The sequence below is a fragment of the Chelonia mydas genome, chromosome 3, assembly GCF_015237465.2.
Source record: "Chelonia mydas isolate rCheMyd1 chromosome 3, rCheMyd1.pri.v2, whole genome shotgun sequence".
NCBI lineage: Eukaryota > Metazoa > Chordata > Testudines > Cheloniidae > Chelonia > Chelonia mydas.
In genome coordinates this window covers 105,495,737-105,518,423 of record NC_057851.1, presented here as the reverse complement: position 1 = coordinate 105,518,423, position 22,687 = coordinate 105,495,737, and the positions used below count along the sequence as shown (strand labels likewise).

General features: G+C 41.8%; 1 protein-coding gene across 6 annotated transcripts in view; it reads right to left on the bottom strand.

Annotated features, from left to right (window-relative positions):
• PHACTR2 (phosphatase and actin regulator 2) overlaps window positions 1-22,687 on the bottom strand; it is a 228,110-nt gene that overhangs the window by 49,089 nt on the left and 156,334 nt on the right. For all 6 annotated transcript variants that reach the window (XM_037894918.2, XM_037894916.2, XM_037894917.2 and 3 more), the window contains exons 3-4: window positions 5,077-5,157; window positions 1,154-1,312 (exon numbers count right to left, since the gene is read on the bottom strand). In XM_037894918.2, coding sequence (XP_037750846.1) covers window positions 1,154-1,312; window positions 5,077-5,157 — 240 coding nt within the window. The remainder of the gene's footprint in view (window positions 1-1,153; window positions 1,313-5,076; window positions 5,158-22,687) is intronic.

The following is a 22,687-nucleotide window of genomic DNA, read 5'->3' as shown; positions in this document are numbered from 1 at the left end:
AACAGGCTGTAATTCAAGAGTAATTTTCACTGACAATGAAATAGCAGTGTGCATTACCAGATATGTTGGAAAAGAAACAACAATTACGGGACAAATCCTGTGATCTTCACTCCGTGTTTACTCTTCCTTATTCCATCAAACTTCTAATGAAGTCAATAGAAGTTTGAGTGAAGACAGTATAAGCTAAACTGACTTCATGATTTGGCCTAATAATAATATTTAGCATGTATATGTTGCCTTCTACAAAGCACCTTACAGACATGGGATCAAATTTTCAAAAGCACGTTAAGTGACTTATGAGCCGAAGTTCAATTTTCAAAAGTGATTTAGACACTTAGGTGGCTGAGACTCACTGAAAGTCAATGGGATTTAGCTTCCCAAGTTACTTTTGACACCGAGACATAAGCTCATAAATCACTCTGGGCACTTTTGAAAATTGTACACATGAACTAATTTCTTCAACAATCCCGAAAGGCTAATGAGTATGTATAAAGGGGCTTAACCACCATCCGCTCAAGGCAAGGGGAAGAACCCCAATTAGTCATGCTCTACAACTGGGGAAGTGATTAACTAATTACCTCTTGCCTAGAGAAGGCAAAATTAGGCCTTATAAGTAGCCTGAGGGAGCTCAGTTATGAGAGAGAGATCTCTCTAGTGGGGGGAGAAGCTCTGGGCTAAGGCTTAACAGACAGGATATAACAGGGGAACTAGTGAGAGAGGTGGAAGGGCCATTAGTTTGAAGACTTGTTTGAACCTCCATTTGGACTAACTCATGCTTCCTTAGAAAGGCTTTAGACTTTCATGTGACTTGACCAGAAGGACAAGCCAAGTATGCCCGGAGCAGGATTTAGACAGTTGCAGGTTTGAGGAAAAGCCTTATAGAGAGTGCCGGAGACAAGAGCTCTGTGCAATGCTGGGACCAGCAATGAGGGGGTACCCATGAAGTAAGGATGCACTCTTACACTATGTATTATTATCCCCATTTTACAGAAGGAGAATCTGAAATAGAAACTTGCCTGAAGCCAGAAATGGACTCAGCACTGGAGTCAGGGATTAGAAATCAGAACTTCCTGACTCCCACTTCTGTGCTCAGACCACTTTCCCCTTTATGACCCATAAAGGTTTGTGAGAATATGAAGATTTGTTTGTTTACCTTTTTTATCTTCTTTTTTTCCTTCCACAGCAGACGCGTTGGCTGATAAGGAGCCATTGTCTTCTGTGGTCTTTATTACATTTTCTTCCTGGATGGTTTCTTCACTGATTGTTATGGTGTGCCCATTTGAGGTTTCAAAATTTACTGTTACATCACCAGCTAAAATGAAGATTAAAAAGCCATTATCCAATTTTACAGCCTGCTCAAGAGCTAGTTCTCCATTTGTTGTCAACTCAGTGATTTTTCAGGTTTTAAGTTTCCATGAAAGAAAAGCACAATTTCACATTAATTTATTTTATGTATAAAACATTTTGATAAAGTTCTACTCTAACCAACTCTGTAATAGTATGTTATAAGGCTCTCCATTCACTGAGTTTGTGACTTCCAGATCACATGTGCCCAGTTAACAAGTAACATAGATTATTATCATCCAACTTCCCGCCCTTCAAACTGAACCTTGAGACACAAGATGAATTCTAAGTCATGCATCAGACAAGTAATAAAGATTATGCAGACCAAATTTTGCCCTACCTCTTATAACAGATTATCTTTACTTACTAATATTTAACTATGGTTTCCTCAATCTTTTTAAGAACCTGTCCTTAACACACACACCCTCCCTTCAGTGCATCTTGCTCCTCACTCTTTGCCTCCAAACATCTGGAGGACATTATCTACTTATGCTGTCCTTGACTAACTACAATCTGATTTCCACTCCTCCACTTCACTGTCCTTATTAAGATAATCAACTCTGTTCTTTCTGGTCATTTCTAAGACATTCTCTTTTACCTTTCTTCTCAAGTGCCTCCTGCCTTTCCCCTCCTGAATTCTCTCCTTACTAAAATTTATTACTTTTTCTATCTCAATTCTCGTCTTCTGTCTCCAACTGCTGCTTTGCTGACTTTTTCAATAGCTCCTTTTCCTCCTCCTGCTCTGCTGGAGTCTTGTGGCATTCAGTTCTTGTCCTACCCTGCCTTCCCTTTATTTTCATCCTCTTACATAGTTTTTCTTACCATCTTTATGAATCTCAAATCTTGGTCTTTATCCTTGATCTCCCCCATTGTTCAGTCTTATGACTCTGATTCTATCATTCTGGCTATCGAGACACCTGCTCCCACTCAATGTGGTAAAAACAGAACTCCACTTTCTTAAATTCCTCTCCCTTCCTTGTTCATTACTGCTGATAATTCCACAACCTTCTTTTTCACTGTGCTGTCATAGTTGACTCCTCTGTCTCTCCTTCAGTCCTTCGTATACTGAGACTGTCATAAACCCATACTTTCCTCTCCACCTCCAAAGTTAAATATCTTCCCCCACAGGCTGTTCACCTGCTGCCTTCACTGCTATAAACTTGTCCTCACTAGCCTCACCACTTCCCCCCATCCACTCTTTAAGCTACACAAAATGCTGTGACCAAAATTATCTCCCTCACTGATTGGCCTTATCATGCCACTCCCCTGACCACCTTCCACATCTGGTTCAGACTTCTCATTCTCACCTTCAAGGCAATTCCTTTACCTGTCTACATCTCTGTGCTCATCCCTTCCTCCTCTCCATCCTGCTTAACCATTCCCTTCCTTCCAACTTTTACTCTCCTATCTTTGTGTGCCTTCTTTCTCAGAGCACCAAGCGTCTACTCTGTCTTCTTTTAGATTGCTCTTTAAAACATACATGTTTATCACATGCAAAGCAACAAGCATTCTAGAAAGCATAGAAATTAACAGATGCCCCTTCTTAAACAGGGGAGAAATATTTCACCTTCCTATCCTTTTTTCTCTTTGTACTGACCCAATCTGAATGAGAATTTAATGTGTATTACAACAGAATACCGAGTACTCTGGGTAGGGTGACCAGATGTCCCAATTTTATAAGGACAGTCCGATTTTTGGGTCTTTTTCTTATATAGGCTCCTATGATCCCCCCACCCCCTTTTCTGATTTTTCACATTTGCTGACTGGTCACCCTAACTCTGGGGTAGGGGGAAGAAAGGCAGGCTAAAGAAATAACTGCCTTTGTGTGTCCATTTTTAGCTCATTTATTTTAAATCTTGTTCTAATCAAAGTTAGAGATTAAAAAACATTGCACTTATTGCCCTTTCCCACCAAAATGCAATTTACAAACATCAATCAACTAAGCCTTACAGCACCACAAAAGAAAAGTATTTTTAAAAATTTGGTTTTACAGATGAGTAAACTGATACACAGAGCAATTAAGTTCCTTGTTCTAAGCCACAGAACAAGAGAGTAGCAAAGACAAGCTTAAAACCCAGATGTGCTGAGTGTCATGCTCTGATACACACCCTGCAACGGTGTCTAGAGACATGCCCCAGCACTAGCAGATATAAAAATAACCCCCCGTTTCTAAATATTAATGTATATGAAGCTGCAGGGAATATAAATATTAAGCTATCCCTGACTTCACACCTAACATTCATTACACTGATTCCTCGGGTCAGTCAGAGTAAAACTCTTTTTTTTAGTGGAAATCTATTTTTAGAAATATCAGAACCTGTCGTCTAAGACTTTTATAGTCCACTAGATTCTTAGTCAGTTCCTTTTACTGTTGTCTTTTTAGTCTTCATGACAAATGGATTAATTTTAGGAGATGGAAAAGCATTGCAGTTACTAAAATTATATTAGACAAAGATTATATTAGATCTAGATTTTTTTTTATTAAATCAAGAATAGTACAAACACTACCACTATGAACAGCAGAAACAAACAACATTTTAAAGAGAGATGTGCATACTGCTTAAAACCTTCAGGTATAATCGGAGTTAGGTAACAATGCTTTACACAAGCTTTACATAATACATCTTGCTATGTTTACCATTTACTAAACCTGGCTGTGTTTTTAAACAAAGGGAGTTTTCCTCAAAGCTCCTTATGCCTCTGCTATTTGAATGTAGCATGTGTGATGGTGGTGGTGTGTGTGAGATACTGCACCTGCTACCTCTCAATATTGGAAACACCAGCTGTTGAGTTGCTTGCTTTTGTTTACACTTGTGACACACAGGATGTTTCTACTCTGCAATCAGACACCCGTGTCTGCCCCGTGTCAGCTGATTTGGGCTCACAGGGCTCAGGCTAAGAGGCTGTTTAATTGCCATGTAGACATTTGGGCTTAGGCTGCACTCTGAGCCGTGGGACCCCCCGCAAAACCTTGCAGGGTCCTAGAGCCTGGGCTCCAGCCTGAGCTCTAATGTCTACATCACAATTAAACAGCCCCTTAGTCTCAGTCAGCTGGCATGGGCCAGCCATGGGTTTTTAACTGCAGTATACACATACCCCAAATGCAAAAAGAAAAGGAGTACTTGTTGCACCTTAGAGACTAACCAATTTATTTGAGCATAAGCTTTCGTGAGCTACAGCTCACTTCATCCGATGAATTGGTTAGTCTCTAAGGTGCCACAAGTACTCCTTTTCTTTTTGCGAATACAGACTAACACGGCTGTTACTCTGATACCCCAAATGGTAAGTGGCAGGGCCCCAAAGTTTTTAGTTTTCTCATCCATAATCGCCATATCATCCTCCAGCTGTTTTGGAAAGAACTGCTCAACTCAAAATATCCTCTGAATCACTGATTCCAAAAAGTAACATTAATTACTTAGCACTTTTCATCTACAGAACTCAATTTGCTTTACAAAAGTGCTAAGTATTACAGAGAACACAGAAAGGTTAAGTAACTTGTCCAAGAACACACAGCAAGTCAACAGCAGAACCAGGAACAAACTCCAGGTCTCCAGACTCCAAGTTTGGTGCCCTATCCACTTGGTCAAACTGCCTCTCCCACTTGCTGCCAGTGTTTCGCCAAATCTGCCTTTTTATAGCTGGATAGCTGATATTCATTATAAAATGGAACAACATGATAATAATGTCCATGCTTAGAGTTTAAGATCTAAATTTTAGGTTATTTGTCATCACCTTGCTCAGGTATTTCCTTCAGAACTCCCTTTCTTATCAGCTCCTCTCTGCTTTGTCTTGTCGAAATCTTCCTTTCCAACACTTAGAAAAAGAGAAAGCACAGTTAAGAATACATCCATTCTGGTACCGAATGTAAAATTAAAAACAAAACAAAAACACTCTGCACACTCTTTGATTTTGCTAGAAAAAAGGGTTATTTTTTCAGATCTCACAAACTGGAAATATTCTTTATTTTATTAGTCAGACAGTAACCAATATCCTCAGCAATAATATTGCTTAGCATAACCTGTGCGGTGCCCTAACTGTATGGGAAAACAGCTTTAAAAGAAGTTAATATGGCCTGTTATAAACAGGAACAAAATCATCATTTCGGCTGATTGTCACAGCAAAAAATGCAAAGTCGTGTTTTTAGGTTGGGGAAAAAATCATGGCACACATTTTAATTAAGTTTATTTTTCATTAAAAATAAATAGCTTTGTAGTCATTTGTAGTATTTAAAAATATATAAAGATAGCAACATACCCACACAAACAAAACACACACCAAAATAGAGCGCAGGGTAAAAATTGATGGAGACATCTTGTTAACAGCAGACAGTGCAGGATGAAAGAGACCATGAGTGAAATTTTCAGAAGCACCTAACTGACTTAAGAGCCTCAATTTCATTTTTAAAAGTGCCAGGCACTTACAGTCTGATTTTCAAAGGTATTTAAGCACCTAAAGAAGCAGATAGCATCTATTGGGATTTTCAAAAGCACCTGGGCACCTACTGCAATTAAAATCAAATTAGTTAGGTGCCTAGGAACTTTTGAAAATCCCACTAGACACCTACCTGCATCTTCAGATGCCTAAATACTTTTGAAAATCTGGTCCTCTGAAATCCTAGGTCTCACTGAAAGTCAATGGAACTTAGGCACATAGGAGTCTAAGGCCTGGTCTACACTACGAGTTTATGTCGGATTTAGCAGCGTTAAATTGAATTAACCTTGCACCCATCCACAAAACGAAGCCATTTTTTTCGACATAAAGGGCTCTTAAAACCCATTTCTGTACTCCTCCCCAACAAAGGGATTAGCGCTGAAATCGACATCGCCATTTCAAATTAGGGTTAGTGTGGATGCAATTCAAAGGTATTGGCCTCCGGGAGCTATTCCACAGTACACCACTGTGACTGCTCTGAACTCCGATGAACTGGCCAGGTGTACAGGAAAAGCCCCGGAAACTTTTGAATCTCATTTCCTGTTTGGCCAGGCGAACTCATCAGCACAGGTGACCATGCAGTCCCAGAATCGAAAAAGAGCTCCCGCATGGACCGAACGGGAGGTACTGGATCTGATCGCTGTATGGGGAGAGGAATCCGTGCTATCAGAACTCTGTTCCAAAAGACGAAATGACAAAACATTCAAAAAATCTCCAAGGAGCTCAGACAAGCGTACTAGAAAACCAAAGAATCAAACTGATGCTCCGGGACAGAGCCCCAGACATGTCGTTTCTATGCTGAGCTGCATGCAATTCTAGGGGGGGCCGCCACCACTACCCCACCCCGTCCATGGACTCCAATGATGGGAGGATTTTGCGGACAGGGAAGATGAGGAGGAGGAGGAGAAGCTTGAGGAGAGCACACAGCACACTGTTCTCCCCGACAGCCAGGATCTTTTTATCACCCTGACTGAAATACCCTCCCAACCCAACCAAACCGGAGAAGGGTCCTCTGGTGAGTGTACCTTTTAAAATATAGTACATGTTATAAAAGCAAGCGTTTTTTAATGATTAAATAGCCCTGAGGACTTGGGATGCATTCGTGGCCAGTACAGCTACTGGAAAAGTCTGTTAACGTGTCTGGGGATGGAGTGGAAATCCTCCAGGGACATCTCCATGAAGCTCTCCTGGAGGTACTCTAAAAGTCTTTGCAGAAGGTTTCTGGGGAGAGCAGCCTTATTCCGTCCTCCATGGCAGGACACTTTACTATGCCATGCTAGTAGCAAGTAATCTGGTATCATTGCAAGACAAAGTCTGGCAGCGTATGGTTCCGGTGTTTGCTGGCATTCAAGCAACATCCGTTCTTTATCTCTCTGTGTTATCCTCAGGAGAGTGATATCGTTCATGGTAACCTGGTTGAAATAGGGGAATTTAATTAAGGGGACACTCAGAGGTGGCTGTTCCTAAAGGGCTGTTTGCCTGTGGCTGAAAAGAAATCCTCCCCGCAGTTAGCCACGTGGTGGGAGGGGGGGATTGGCGCTGAGCTGTTCGCGTTTGGCTAGCAGGGATCTTCCCTGATACCAGCCATGCGGTGGGGTGAGGGGTAAAGCAATCATCACAGAGAATTGGATGGCGGGGGGTTAGTTTGGTTTCTGCTGCTGCACATTAACAGGAAAACTGCAGCACTGCACTAAATGGCCAACTCAACGTGCTTTGCTTGGTATGGGAGAGAAGGGCGCTGCTGTTATGAAGGTTGCAGAAGCCGAAAGACTATGGCTTACCATGGCTGCCTGCAAGCCGAATTCTGTTGCCTGGCACTGCGTGTATGATCTCTAACACCAAAGCCGCAGGCACTCAATATAAGATGCAAAATGCGACTTTGTACCAAAATCACATGTGCTATGTAATGTGAATAGTGTTGTTCACCGTGAAAGAGTATAGCCATTGTTCTGTAAAATGTACCTTTTTAAATACTTCACTCCCTTTTTAACTCCAGCAGCTAAAAATGTTTCAAGCCTCCCTCCTCCATCCCAAAGACTATCTCAAATAAGGTAGCGAAAAAAAACGCACGCGCGATGAAATGTTCTCTGAGCTCATGCAGAATGTCCGGCGCTGACAGAGCTCAGCAGAATGTGTGGAGGGACACAATAGCAGAGTACAGGAAAGTGGCCAATGAACATGAGGAGAGGTGGCGGCAGGAAGATCAGAGGAGGCATGATGCAACGCTGGGGCTACTGCAGGATCAAACAGACATGCTCCGGCGTCTGGTGGAGGTTCATGAACAGCAGCAGGATCACAGACTGCCGCTGCAGCCGCTGTTTAACCGCCCTCCCTCCTCCCCAAGTTCCATAGCCTCCTCACCCAGATGCCCAAGAACGCAGGGTGAGAGGCTCTGGGTACCCAACCACTCCACCCCAGTGGACAGCCCAAGCAACAGAAGGCTGTCATTCAATAAGTTTTGAAGTGGCCTTTTCCTTCCCGCCTAACACACCCCACCCGGGCTACCTTGTGAGTTATCTCCCTATTTTTATAATCAATTAATAAAGAATACATGTTTTTAAAATAATAGTGACTTTATTTCCTTTGCAAGCAAGCTGTGATCGAAGGGGGGATGGTGGGTGGCTTACAGGGAATTTAGAGGCAACCAAGGGCGGGGGGTTTTCATCAAGGAGAAACAAACAGAAGTGTCACACAGTATCCTGGCCAGTCATGAAACTGGTTTTCAAAGCTTCTCTATTGCGCAGCGCTTCCTGCTGTGCTCTTCTAATCACCTTGGTGTCTGGCTGCGCGTATTCAGCGGCCAGGCGATTTGCCTCAACTTCCCACCCCGCCATAAACATCTCCCCCTTACTCTCACAGAGATTGTGGAACACACAGCAAGCAGCAATAACAATGGGAATACTGGTTTTGCTGAGGTCTGAGTGAGTCAGTAAACTGCGCCAGCGACCCTTTAAACGTCCAAACGCACACTCTACCACCATTCTGCACTTGCTTAGCCTATAGTTGAACAGCTCCTTACTACTGTCCAGGGTACCTGGGTACGGCTTCATAAGCCAGGGCATTAAGGGGTAGGCTGGGTCCCCAAGGATAACCATAGGCATTTCAACATCCCCAACAGTTATTTTCTGGTCTGGGAAGTAAATCCCTTCCTGCAGCCATTTAAACAGACCAGAGTTCCTGAAGACGCGAGCGTCATGAACCTTTCCCGGCCATCCTACACTGATGTTGGTGAAACGTCCCTTGTGATCCACCAGTGCTTGCACAACCATTGAAAAGTACCCCTTGCGGTTTATGTACTGGCTGCCCTGGTGGCCCAGTCCCAAGATAGGGATATGCGTTCCGTCTATAGCCCCACCACAGTTAGGGAATCCCATTGCAGCAAAGCCATCTAGTATGACCTGCACATTTCCCAGAGTCACTACCTTTGATAGCAGCAGCTCAATGACTGCGTTGGCTACTTGCATCACAGCGACCCCCACAGTAGATTTGCCCACTCCAAATTGATTACTGACTGACCAGTAGCTGTCTGGTGTTGCAAGTTTCCACAGGGCTATTGCCACTTGCTTGTGAACTGTGAGGGCTCCTCTCATCTTGGTATTCTTGTGCTTTAGGGCAGGAGAAAGCAAGTCACAAAGTTCCATGAAAGTGCCCTTACGCATGTGAAAGTTTCGGAGCCACTGGGAATCATCCCAAACCTGCAACACTATGTGGTCCCACCACTCTGTGCTTGTTTCCCAGGCCCAGAATTGGCGTTTCACAGCATGAGCCTGCCCCAGTAACACCATGATCTCCAAATTGCTGGGGACCGCGGTTTTAGAGAAATCTGTGTTCATGTCCTCATCACCGCGCTGCCATCGCCTCCTCACCTGGTTTTTCAGGTGCTGGTTCTGCATAAACTGCATGATAATGTGCAAGGTGTTTACAATGGTCATAACTGCTGCGGTGAGCTGAACGGGCTCCATGCTTGCCGTGCTATGGCGTCTGCTAGGGCAATCCAGGGAAAAGGGCGCGAAATGATTTTCTGCTGTTGCTTTCATGGAGGGAGGGAGGGAGGGAGGGTTGACTGACGACATTTACCCATAACCACCCGTGACAAATTTTTGGCCCCATCAGGCATTGGGAGCTCAGTCCAGAATTCCAATGGGCAGCGGGGACTGCAGGATAGCTACCCACAGTGCACAGCTCGGAATGTCGACGCTTGCCACAGTACTGTGGATGCAAACCGCCAAATTAATGTGCTCAGTGTGGACACATGCACTCGACTTTATACTATCTGTTCCCAAAAATCGACTTCTGTAAAATCGGAGTACTTTCGTAGTGTAGACATGGCCGAAGTCACTTTTGAAAACAGAACTTAGGTTCTTTTGAAATTCACAAAAATCATGGCCATGACAAGCATACAGATTAATGCCCAGTTCTTGCAAAGAGATGTGTGTTCGTGGACACTTATGCCCCCTGGAGAGTACCATTAAAGTCAATGGGACACGACAAAGAAATAAAGGCCCACCTGTGCACATACTGTTGAAGGACTGGGGTCTTAACCATCATAGTAAGCAGGTTTATTTATGATGATAGTACTGCACTGAATGCATCATTCTATCACATAAGTTCCAAGGACAATAAAGGAGGCATGTAAAAAATTGCTTACCTGTTTTACTAATAACAATTTAGATTAAAAATCTTGCAGTTTTCAGAACCTAATTCACTTAATTCTTGCCATTTATGCTTACTGCTTCCTTTTTGCATCTCACTTGCCCTGGACAGTGAAACTAGACTGATCAGTATCATTTTCTGCTTATAGGGCCTGATCCAATCTCCACTGAAATCCACAGCATTCTTTACACTGACTTCAGTAGGCAGTGGATTGGACCCATAATCTGGTTTTACTCTTCATTTCTCATGATGATGTTCTTCCAATGCTACTGGGTAACACTTGAATTTAAAATTGTTTTAAAAGAAAAATAAAAAGAACCATGAAACACTTCCTTTCATATTAGGATGAAACTCTTTACACTTTCAAAGCACTATACTACCATTACTACACATATTACCTAGAAGATAATACGGTGATAAGTAACAGTCAGCATGGATTTGTCAAGAACAAATCATGTCAAACCAACCTGATAGCTTTCCTTGACAGTGTAAGAAGCCTTGTAGATAGGAGGGAAGTGGTAGATGTGGTATATCTTGACTTTAGTAAGGCTTCTGATACTGTCTCACATGACCTTCTCATAAACAAACTTGGGAAATACAACTTAGATGGAGCTACTATAAGGTGGGTGCATAACTGGTTGGAAAATCATTCCCAGAGAGTAGTTATTAGTGGTTCACAGTCATGCTGGAAGGGCATAACAAGTCGGGTCCCGCAGGGATCGGTTCTGGGTCTGGTTCTGTTCAATATCTTCATCAATGATTTAGATAATAGCATAGAGAGTACACTTATAACGTTTGTGGATGATACCAAGGTAGGAGGGTTTGCAAGTGCTTTGGAGGATAGGATTAAAATTCAAAATGATTTGGACAAACTGGAGAAATGGTCTTAAATAAATAGGATGAAATTCAATAAGGACAAATGCAAAGTACTCCACTTAGGAAGGAACAATCAGTTGCACACATCCAAAATGGGAAATGACTGCCTAGGTAGGAGTACTGCGGAAAGGGATCCGGGGGTCATAGTAAGAAGAAAAGAAGGACTTGTGGCACCTTAGAGACTAATAAATTTATTTGAGCATAAGCTTTCGTGAGCTACAGCTCACTTCATCGGATGCATTCAGTGGAAAAATGGGGGTCATAGTGGATCACAAGCTAAATATGAGTCAACAGTGTAACGCTGTTGCAAAAAAAGCAAACAGCATTCTGGGATGTATTAGCAGGAGTATTGTAAGCAAGACACGAGAAATAATTCTTCCGCTCTACTCCGCGCTGATTAGGCCTCAACTGGAGTATTGTATCCATTTCTGGGCGCCACATTTCAGGAAAGATGTGGACAAATTGGAGAAAGTCCAGAGAAGAACAACAGAAATGATTAAAGGTCTAGAAAACATGACCTATGACGGAAGATTGAAAAAATTGGGTTTGTTTAGTCTGGAAAAGAGAAGACTGAGGGGACATGATAACAGTTTTCAAGTACATAAAAGCTTGTTACAAGGAAGAGGCAGAAAAATTGTTCTTCTTAACCTCTGAGGATAGGACAAGAAGCAATGGGCTTAAATTGCCGCAAGGGAGGTTTATGTTGGACATTAGGAAAAACTTCCTAACTGTCAGGGTGGTTAAGCACTGGAATAAATTGCCTAGGGAGGCTGTGGAATCTCCATCATTGGGGATTTTTAAGAGCAGGATGGACAAACACCTGTAAGGGATGGTCTAGATAATACTTAGTCCTGCCTTGAGTGCAGGGGACTGGACTAGATGACCTCTCGAGGTCCCTTCCTGTTCTATGATTATGTAAGCTTCACAGCACTCCTTAAATATATTTATCCCCATTTTAAAGACTGGGAAATTCATGCAGAAGGAGGCTATGGTCTTGATCCTTCATCATTCCTAGTATTAACTGACCGTGTTTTATAAATTACTTTAAATAACTTATGTTCTGTTAGCCCAGAACGATAATATAATGTTCTCAATTTATTTGATTATTGGAAAGAACATTAGAAATTACGTTAATATTTGCTATGAATTTAGTTCCTATGAACAAAAAAGGTTGCATAACAAATACATCTGACCAAGATTCTGTACTCTTGTATAAGAAGTGTATTGTGTCTACTTATGTTACCTTAATATGAAGAGACGCCAGCATCTAATAAGGCTGAATCTTAATAATAATTTATGGCATATCACAGATATTAGATTATACATTACACTGCATTTCACAATCCAATATTTTCAAAAAGTAAATGCACTTATGCTGGGATTCATTCACTTAAGACAATAATTAAATTCAAAAAAACTATTTTAGAAGACTTAAGAATGTACAAGTCAAGCACTCAAAAGTCAGGAAATGCCAGAACTAAGATTGCCTGTGCCTTAATTCAGCCCCCTTGTGCCTAGGCATTATGACAAAACTTTTCATTACATGATCACATGCTATTTTTTCCATAGGATCTCTGCCTCATTCAGTGCCTGGGATGAATAGTGCTCACTGAACAAGTTGTTGTTCTTTCTTTTTCTTTTAATCCTTACTATTCAATGTGTGGCCCTAGGTCTTGTTTACTGCACACCATTCAAACACTGCTCTGAAAATTATTAATTTCCTCATGGGCATTTCTATGGTGATCTCACCACAGAATCTGAGTGCTTCACAAATATTAATGAAGTTACCTTCACAACACCCCTGTGAGGTCAGATGGTATTATTGTCCTCATCTGTAAAATGGGGAAGAGAGAACAAGGCCAGAACTGTCAAAAGAATCCATCCATTCTGAGAGATATTTCTGAATGTAATTTCCTAAGTTTAAATATGCAAACTGAAAAAAACCAGAAATTCTGTGGAACCATATTGACACCCACGTGGTTCATCAGCTGGCTCGGAACCTTGCATTGCATAGACCTCCGCCATTAGAGCTAAGGGAGTTACTGATAGAGGTATCAGGCTGTTGTCTATGTGGCCCAGCCACTAGAGGCGGCGGGATGAAATGCAGTTTCCTAGTGGGTTTTGCTATTTGCTGGTAGCAGAGAAATATCAAGACAAAAATCTCCTCAGTTCAAGTCCAGATTGTGGAAGGCGGGCATGGTCTAATGGTTATAAACCATTTTGCCCCCTCTCTAGCTCCTGTCCCTGGGCCCTCCCATCCTACCCTAGTTCTTACCCCTGTATCCTCTCCCTGGGGTTGATTCAGCTGGCTCCTACTCCCCTCGTTTTCCCTCTTCCCTTTATTCCCATCCCCCTTCCATCCATCCTCCTGCATGTGTCTTTCCACTCCTAATCCCTGCCCCTGTACACACTGCTCCTATCCTCCCCTATGCTATTTCCCTCCCTCCTGCTCCTGCTCCCTACTTCTCAGCTCTTGCTCCTGCCTGCCCCCCACTTCTCTCACCCCCTGCATGCTAGTCAGGTTTCTTCCTCCTTCTCTTCCATGCTGCCTGGCCGCTAGTGTAGCTCAGTTGCTCTGTGGGGATGGCACAAATCCAGTTCAACTAACACACAGGCATTTAATAGACAGCAGGTTTAAAACAAATAAAAGGAAGTATTTCTTCACACAACGCACAGTCAACCTGTGGAACTCCTTGCCAGAGTATGTTGTGAAGGCCAAGATTATAACAGGGTTCAAAAAAGAACTAGATAAGTTCATGGAGGAGGGGGTCCATCAATGGCTATTAGCCAGGATGGACAGGGATGGTGTCCCTAGCCCCTGTTTGCCAGAAGCTGGGAACTGGCCACAGGGGATGGATCACTTGATGCTTACCTGTTCTGTTCATTCCCTCTGGGGCACCTGGCATTGGCTACTGTTGGAAGACAGGATACTGGGCTAGATGGACCTTTGACCTGACCCAGTATGGCCATTCTTATGTTCTTATTGTGAGAGGATGGAGCAGGCTCAGTGCAGACAGACTCTATGGAGAATGTAGCCTCCAAATTTCAAGAAGTCTCCATTGAGCATATGCGAACTTCAATTTTCATGGATTTAAAATTTGGCCAAATTTGGCTGGTTTTTCATGGGATGATAAACATTCCTGAAACCAGCGTGATCGCTCTCCCCCCAACACACCAAATTTCAAGCTCATACTCCAAATCACAAAGCTGCTAGAACTTCTCAATGGATAGTTGTAAGATTTTTTTTTTTTTAACATGGGCAAAACAATATATATTTTCCCTATTCTCATTCTCGGAAATGGCTGAATTATTTTTGGATGAAATTTAAAACAAAAACAAAAAGCCCCCACACAAACTCAGACCAAGTCAGATACCCAGCATGGAAAATTTGAGCCCAAAACAGCTTAAGTTTGGCAAAGTTATAAATGACCAAAAATAGTGGTCTTGTAATGGAATGTGTTAGGCAGGCTAAACTATAGGCTATGCGATGGACACCACTTACAATACACCAAGGGAATCTGGACACAACTAGAAGTCTCATCCATGCCTGATCATTTCCTGTCTTGATTACAACAAGGCTTCCCTGATACTCAGTTCATTAAAAATACAGTGGCTAAAATTACAGAACCATAGATTTGTAGGGCTGGCAGGGACCTCAAGAGGTCATCAAGCCCAGCAACCTGCACTGAGACAGGACCAAGTAAACCTAGTCTATACTTGACAGGTGTTTGTTCAACTTATTCTTAAAAACCTCCAGTGAGGGGGATTCCACAACTTCCCTTAGAAGCCTATTCCAGCGCTAACTACCCTTATAGTTAGAAAGTTTTTCCTCATATTGGTCCTGAATCTTTCTTGTTGTAGATTAAGCCCATTACCTTTTGTCCTACCTTCAGCCGACATGGAGAACAATTGATCACTGTTATCCTTATAACAGCCCTTAACATATTTAAAGACTGAGGGGAAATCTGATAAAATTAAGTCGTCTTCTTAAGATTAAACATGCCCATTTTTTTTAACCTTTCCTCATAGGTCAGGCTTTCTTAACCTTTTATCATTTTTGTTGCTCTCCTCTGGACTCTCTCCAATTTGTTCACATCTTTCCTAAAGTGTGATGCCTAGAACTGGACACAGTACTCCAGCTGAGGCTTCACCAGTGCCGAGCAGAATAGGACAATTACCTTCAGTATCTAAATGCAGTCCTCCAGAATATTAGCCTTTTTCACAACATCATCACATTGTTGACTCTCATTCAGTTTGTGATACACTATTACCTTTATTCCTTGCCTGTTGATTTATCCAAGTTGTCCCCACCCACACCTTTCAATACTTCTGCTGGCTCTCTCTCCTTCACTAAATGGGCCGCATCTACCATGATTGAATTGGCTTCGTTAGCACTACAAAAAGTAATTTTCCCTCTGTTGATATTTACCCCTTCTTGTCAACTTTTGGAAATAGGCCACATTCACCCTAATTGAATTGGCCTCGTTAGCACTGACCCCCCCGCACTCGGTAAGGCAACTCCCACCTTTTCATGTGCTGCGTATTTATACCTGCCTACTGTATTTTTCACTCCATGCATCTGATGAAGTGGGTTTAGCCCACGAAAGCTTATGCCCAAATAAATTTGTTAGTCTCCAAGGTGCCACAATGACTCCCCTTTTTCTTATTCAGACTAACACTGCTACCCCTCTGAAACCTGTCATACATTCAGCTTAAATTTCTTAAATTTGCCTTGTAGACCCAACATAACTCTATCCCCTCCTGCTCCACTAACACCACCAGCCTCAGTGCACTATTCAGCTGATCCTCCCACAAGTATTTCTGTATCTTTATTCATGCTGTCTCCCACGTTTGAAATGTCTCCTTTTTCTGATTTTCCAAGCTACCACCTTCTCCTTATTCAGAGTGGTCACAATATGAAATTCTATCCTTGCAAATGCTTTTAAACTTAACCACCAGGATGTACACATGACTAGCTAAGTGACCACTGGATCTTATTGCTATTACCTTTGTTCTCTCTTAGATCCCTTCTTTACTGTTTTTTATCCCCACTCCAAGCACCATGCCGGATACTAAAGCCCCAGTCTTGCAAAGGGATCTGCCCTTGTAGACCTTTATGCTTACTTGGAGTCCTGTTGAAGTCTCAAGGACTCCATGAGGGCACAGGGGTCCACATCAATAAATCTCTTTCCAGGTTCAGGGCCTTAAATTATACAGTTTTTTGGGACAAGACACCAGGGCTTTCTACCTGTACTGTAATCCACTTAGCACATTTCTGGAAGCTGTTAACGCAAACCACAATAATTCTTCTATATTAAATTCCATCATCAAATATGGTGATTTTAAAACAATATTAATGTGAAACAGATATGGCAATATACAGTATTTTAACATACCATGTTTTATATACTCGTGCAGTATAACTAATTCAGTGTTGTTTGCTAGTCTAACTGACCTTGTCGACAATATTCATGTAAGTCTAATAAGAACTGGCCTTAGAGGTGAGATCTTTATAGCATAGTTGCCTTTTACTTGATGATATGATCCTTGTGGTTTTATAGAAATGCAAACTCAGTTTGGAGCTCTAGTAAACTAAATAGCATTGTGCCCCATACTCATATTATGAAATGCAACCAATTCCATAAGCACAATGTGCTTGCCTGAAGAAATGCTAATGTGATACAAACTCAGTTCCCAGAGGCCCTTCTCCAGCAAGCTCAAAAATCTTAGGGTGAAGTCCTGGCCACACTGAATTCAATGGCAAAACTTCCACTGATTTCAGTGAGTCCAAGGCTTCATCCTTAGATGGGAAGGGTTGGGTTTTGTGAGACAGTGCGTGAATATAGCATACTTTGTGTAAACCTAATCCTGCAACCCCCATTCACCCCAGTAAACCCTACTCGTGCAAGGGATTCCACTGACTACTACATTTTTTGCAGTAGCCCAATTCAACATAGGACTTACTTTTCATGGAAAGGTGAAGAATCAACTTTATTTATTTATTGCAAAAAGAATGCTTCGTGCCATTCAGTAACCATAAGCCTCAAGCGGTCTTAAAAACCCCATTCTTCCATTTAAAAAGTAATCTGAGAGCCTAGATACCTGCCAATTTTTTTGTTTTGGTCTTTCCAAGATGAGCCCCAGCTGATTCTGATTTAGTTTTGAGTTTTTCTCTGGGCTTAATCCTGATCTAATCAGGCTAAAAATGGTTTCTGGCCCCAATTCCATATACTCTTACCATGGGGCTTTGAAGTGGCAGCTGCTTCATGCCAAGATATAAACTGCTGCCTTCTTTTGCTCTCCAGCAAATAGACACTGAGAGGAAAAATCTTGAGTTGATGCCATTCACTGTTTGTTTTTACATTATTTTAAAAGCCCTTTATACAGAAAGTGCACAACTGGGTTCACAGTGAATGGATTTTATGAGATACAGCATGGAAAATATGTTGCTAAAGGGAAAAATTCCAACCATCATTCCCACATCAGTACAAATATTTCCATATCTGGTTCTCCATCTTTTGAAATATTTGCACCATATGTTATATAGATTTTTCAGCTCTTAGCACAATACAATTACGTGAAGATATTGTAAAAAAACTGCATGATACAGCCTGGTCAAGCCTATACCAAGGCCCTATTTCAAAGGACTGATCCAAAGCCCAGTGAAGTCACTTGAAAGACTCTCTGACATTCTATTTTCTGACTGACAAGAAAAGTCTTCTCCCTATACACATATTTACCACGGTAGGATATTTGTTAGGCCTTTAAGAGAACAAGCTAAAAACAGGACAATAATTCTGCTAATAATCTTAGGCCAAGTGCTACCTTCATAGTTGTAATACACACACACACACACCTCTGTCCAAAACACAGGTAAATCTCCCCTCCCAGCTGTTTGGGGAAGAGGCCCTTCTGCCCTGCACCTGTGACCTCCCTGCTCCTTTTCCATCATAGATCAGCAGGTAATATCTTTCCTGCTGCGTTAATTGGTGGGGCAACAAGAGCCACCTGCTAAGCAAATGCAACATTTTAACTTCTGCTTTTCCTGGGAATCTCTCTTCAGTAGGTATAAGGATGAACTTTTTATCTCCAGGAAGCAGCTTGGGATAGGATGCATTCAGCCCAAATGAGGTTTCACTTCAAACCCCACCTTTAAGGAAAAGTACTATAGAATTTAATATGAGTCTATAAAAGTTATTCTATCTATTTAGAGAATTTAAGAGCAGATCAAGTCATTCCTATAGGTCTTTTGTGTGCGTACGTCTTGACAACAGGCTCCATAGAAGATAAGACTATTTCTTCACTGCAGAGATAACTTGGGTGATTTTGGCACCTGGGCCTGAGCACTCAGGTTGGCCTAGGCTGGGTGGGAGCAGCCACATTGCAAACCCCTAGCCGAGTTACTAGGTCCTCATTGGTGCTGTGCTCATCTACGTGTGTTGCTAAGACTTTTGGAGACATGGCCCATAGTTCTTTGTGCTGCAGTAAGCTGAGCCGCTCTGTGGTTCTTTCTCAGTGAATTGTGGGAGAACTTGTCCGTCCTTCTGGGCACACAGGGGGAAATGTGGGAAGGCACTGGAGGATTATTAGCACTGGAGCGATTTAGCTTGTGTCCTTACTTCAGATTGGATGGGTTACCAGCCCAAGTGATAGCAACACCTGAGTGCTGGCCGGCCGCTCTCAGACAGGCCAGCTAGCCCAGGTTGAAAGCACCACCACACTCAGCTGAAGAGGTTTTGTATGTAGACAGGAGGGAAGTTTGAGACAACAGTTGAGTAAGAGCCTGAGGTAACTGTACAGTGAAGAGAGACCCTCAGAGTCTTCAGTGTAAGGAGATGTGGCTGCACTTGGGAACAAAGTAATTAATATTAAACAGTTCAATAATACTTTACACTTTCAAAGTGCAGTACAAATACACCTCTATCCCGATATAATGCGACCCAATATAACACGGTAAAGCAGTGCTCGGGGGGGGGGGGGGGGGCTGCTCACTCTGGCAGATCAGCGTGTCTGGCTCCGACATGCTGCTCTGAGCGGCGTGTTAAGGGTGCTGGGCTGGGGCCGAGGGGTTGGATAAGGGGCAGAAGGTCTCGGGGGGCGGTCAGGGGACAGGGAGCAGGGGGGGTTGGATGGTTCGGAGGTTCTGGGGGCGGGGCGGTCAGGGAATGGGGGCATTGGAGTCCCGGGGGGCCTGTCAGGGGACAGGGAGCGGGGGGAGGAGGGTTGGGGGTTCTGAGGGGTCAGTCAAGGGGTAGGAAGTGACTATGAATAACGGAAATGCTCGAGGCCAAAGAAAGTTTGATATAATGCAGTTTCACCTATAACGCGGTAAGATTTTTTGGCTCCCGAGGACCGCGTTATATCGGGGTAGAGGTGTAACAACATGGGTTTAAAATGGTATAGGTTTAGACATGCTAGCTTTGCCTCTAACTCCTTTCTTTTGAGCATTTTTGTTTGACCGTTACTGCTATCTGAGTGGTGGGAGGAGGAGAGGTTTGCAATCCTATTTTCCCAACTGACATTTCTTTAAACAACAACAGTGTGCATGAGCCACAATGTTCAGCTCTAAATCTGGTTCTGAATTTTCCCATATTCCATTCCAGAGGTTTATTTGGGCTCATCTCTATTAAAAATCTTAAAGAAAAGGGAAAAAATAAGAATATCTTGTCAATGGATCAACTTATGTGAATCAGAGTGGAGTGTTTTCTTGACAGGGCTCTGATGGAGGCAGTAGAGCACACTGGCACCTCTCTTAATGTACTATCTTGTCCAGAATCTCAGCTTTCTTTTTTTTTTTTTTTTTTTTTTTTTTAAACAAAGGAAGTCTCTCTCACTGTTATGGTTGTGAAGAAAACCTCAAAAATGTAATTGATGCAGAAATGTCTTCCTGAGCCTGGAACAATAGCTCTAAGACGTGAAAGGGCTCAGTCATCATAGGGAAGTGTTAATTCAGATGCCTAGTGATCATTTAAATGTCCTGATAGTTAACCAGCTCATTCCTCATGTAAAAAAACCAAAAATATCACAAATCTGTGCAATTTACTATGAGTGAATATTCATTTTGGTATCATGTGTGGAATGCATTTGACACTATCACCCCTCATTCCCTGCCCCAAATCAAGAAACCAAGTCTAAGGAACGTAGCAGATCCAAGGGGCATAATCAAGCCATTCCAAGGGGAATCAAGCTGAAAGAGCCCAGAGATCATGCATGGTCATATTTTGACATTTCCACAATGTACTGTGAGCAGCATCTCATTTTGGTGACTTGCAGGGGTGGATCTTATTTTGTATGCAGAGGCTGGAAGCGTACCAGCACCATTTTCTCCTCAGTTCAACCCCGCTTCTTGATATGTTTTGTGCTGTGAAAATATATTTGCAGACAGTAACAAACCTAGAAGACTGTGTAGTGTATATTTAAAGATGTGCACTATTTGATTATTTAGTGCTGCGTTCTGCAGCTCTTAATCAGGCAAACTCCAACAGAACCCAATGAGAGTTTTGCTTGAGTAAGGACAATAAGATAAGGTAGCAAATATAGATCACCTAATGGCCCTATGATTATAGATTTATTAAAATTCTATGCATATTATAAACTATTTTATTCATGTAGAATGAGGTAGTGTATTTCCTTTACACTTTCTTTCTTAAAGTTAAATACTTCAGGCCAGATTTTCCAAAGTTCACACACCATTTTTTGTGAACCTATCTTAACAACACACAAGCTACAGTAGTGTACATGTGCAGTATTGCAAAACCCAGGCATTCAAAATCATGAGTCAGACTCCCAAAAATCATGGAGTGTATTAAATACAACTTTTTTAAAAATTGGGGTTCTTTTTACTTTTTTGAGCCTTTCAGGTTCACATTTTCAAGCTTTTCTCTGCAACCAAGAGGGCTAGTAATCTAAATTTTCTTTAAAGTGAAAGCTGAGAGTCTCAGGTAATAACATGACTCCAGGAGTTTGGGCTTTAAAAAAACCCAGTAAATGTTGAAAACATTGGCAACAATGCATTTTTGTGCATATGTTCACTACAAATAAATAAAATACACATTTATGTATAAATAAATACAAAAAAATACATTTAAAAATCTGGGACTTGATCCTCCATTCTATCCTAATGGTGTAATTGCATAGAAGTAAATGGAATTTCACAGTCATATCATCAGTGAAATAGAGTGGAGAATAAGGCCCTTAGTCTTTAATTAAAACAGAATATATGTACTCATTAGGAAAAATAAAAAAATTAACCAGTCTACTAAATATTAAAGCAAATACCACAAGTTCCTGGGTCTGCTGTTAACTTCATTCTCTAGAATATGCAGAGAATTTTCTCTGTTGGCACTTTGTAAATAAGAAAGGCAAGGAAATATTATAAATTCTGAAGTGTTGGGTTATACAAAAACTTTTGCTTTTAGCATTATTTTTTGTAAACATTCAGTAAAAAAAAGGGGGGGGGGCAGAATGCTGTATACTGGCTTGAACTGCATATTGTAAGGGCTTGTAGTAGGAAGCCTTAGCCAAATGCCAAGTCAAGATGATGAAATAAAAGTTAAAGGACAACTCGACCCATTTCTGAAAAATTCTATGCACCTGAAAGTCCTTTTGGGAGTGGAGGAAACTTAGTTCAGGAGGTGCTTTACAGTCAGGTCCACTATTTGGTTGTGGCTAATAAAGCCAAGTTAATAGAGAAGTTCAGCTGCCAACCTTGTCACTGAGGGAAAGGGATTAATATCCATGCAGGTGACAGATCCTAAACTCCTTTCTATTTCTGTCATTCCCTGCTACAGGGATCTTTACATTAGCATTACCTTTTTCGCGTCATTAATTTGCACAGCTCATTAGAAGACTTAAAAAGTCTTATAAAATGGGTTTGATGAAAACAATGATCCAGTTGACAGAGCTCTCCAACAAGAGCTTTCAGATCCATGTAATTATCTACTAACACATACCCATGGTCTATACTCCTTCATTACCAAGCACATTGTGTGTCCGCCACTTTTTCAATGTAAAATCTCTTAACCTGTATGTGAGTTCCACCTGCAGAATAGAGCTCTATACTGTAATCTGAAGATGAAAAAGTTAAAAAATTGAAATCGTGAAGAGGCAAAAAATTAAACCTAATCTATAATACTGTTTTGGTCTCTCAGACCTGAAGGACTGTGTTGTGAAATCGCTGCTGAAATGAAGAAAACAGTTTGCATGGTTTAAAAGTGTTCCAGGAAAGTGATTCTGCTTTTCCTCTCTGCTGTACTCTGCTATATCAAACAAAGCCACGCTGCCAAAATAGAAGTCCAAGAGGTGGTCTTTGTAAAAAGAAGTTAGCTTACATATTTCAAACCCTCTCCTCTCTGTCCTTAAAAAAAAGTCTGATAGATTACTT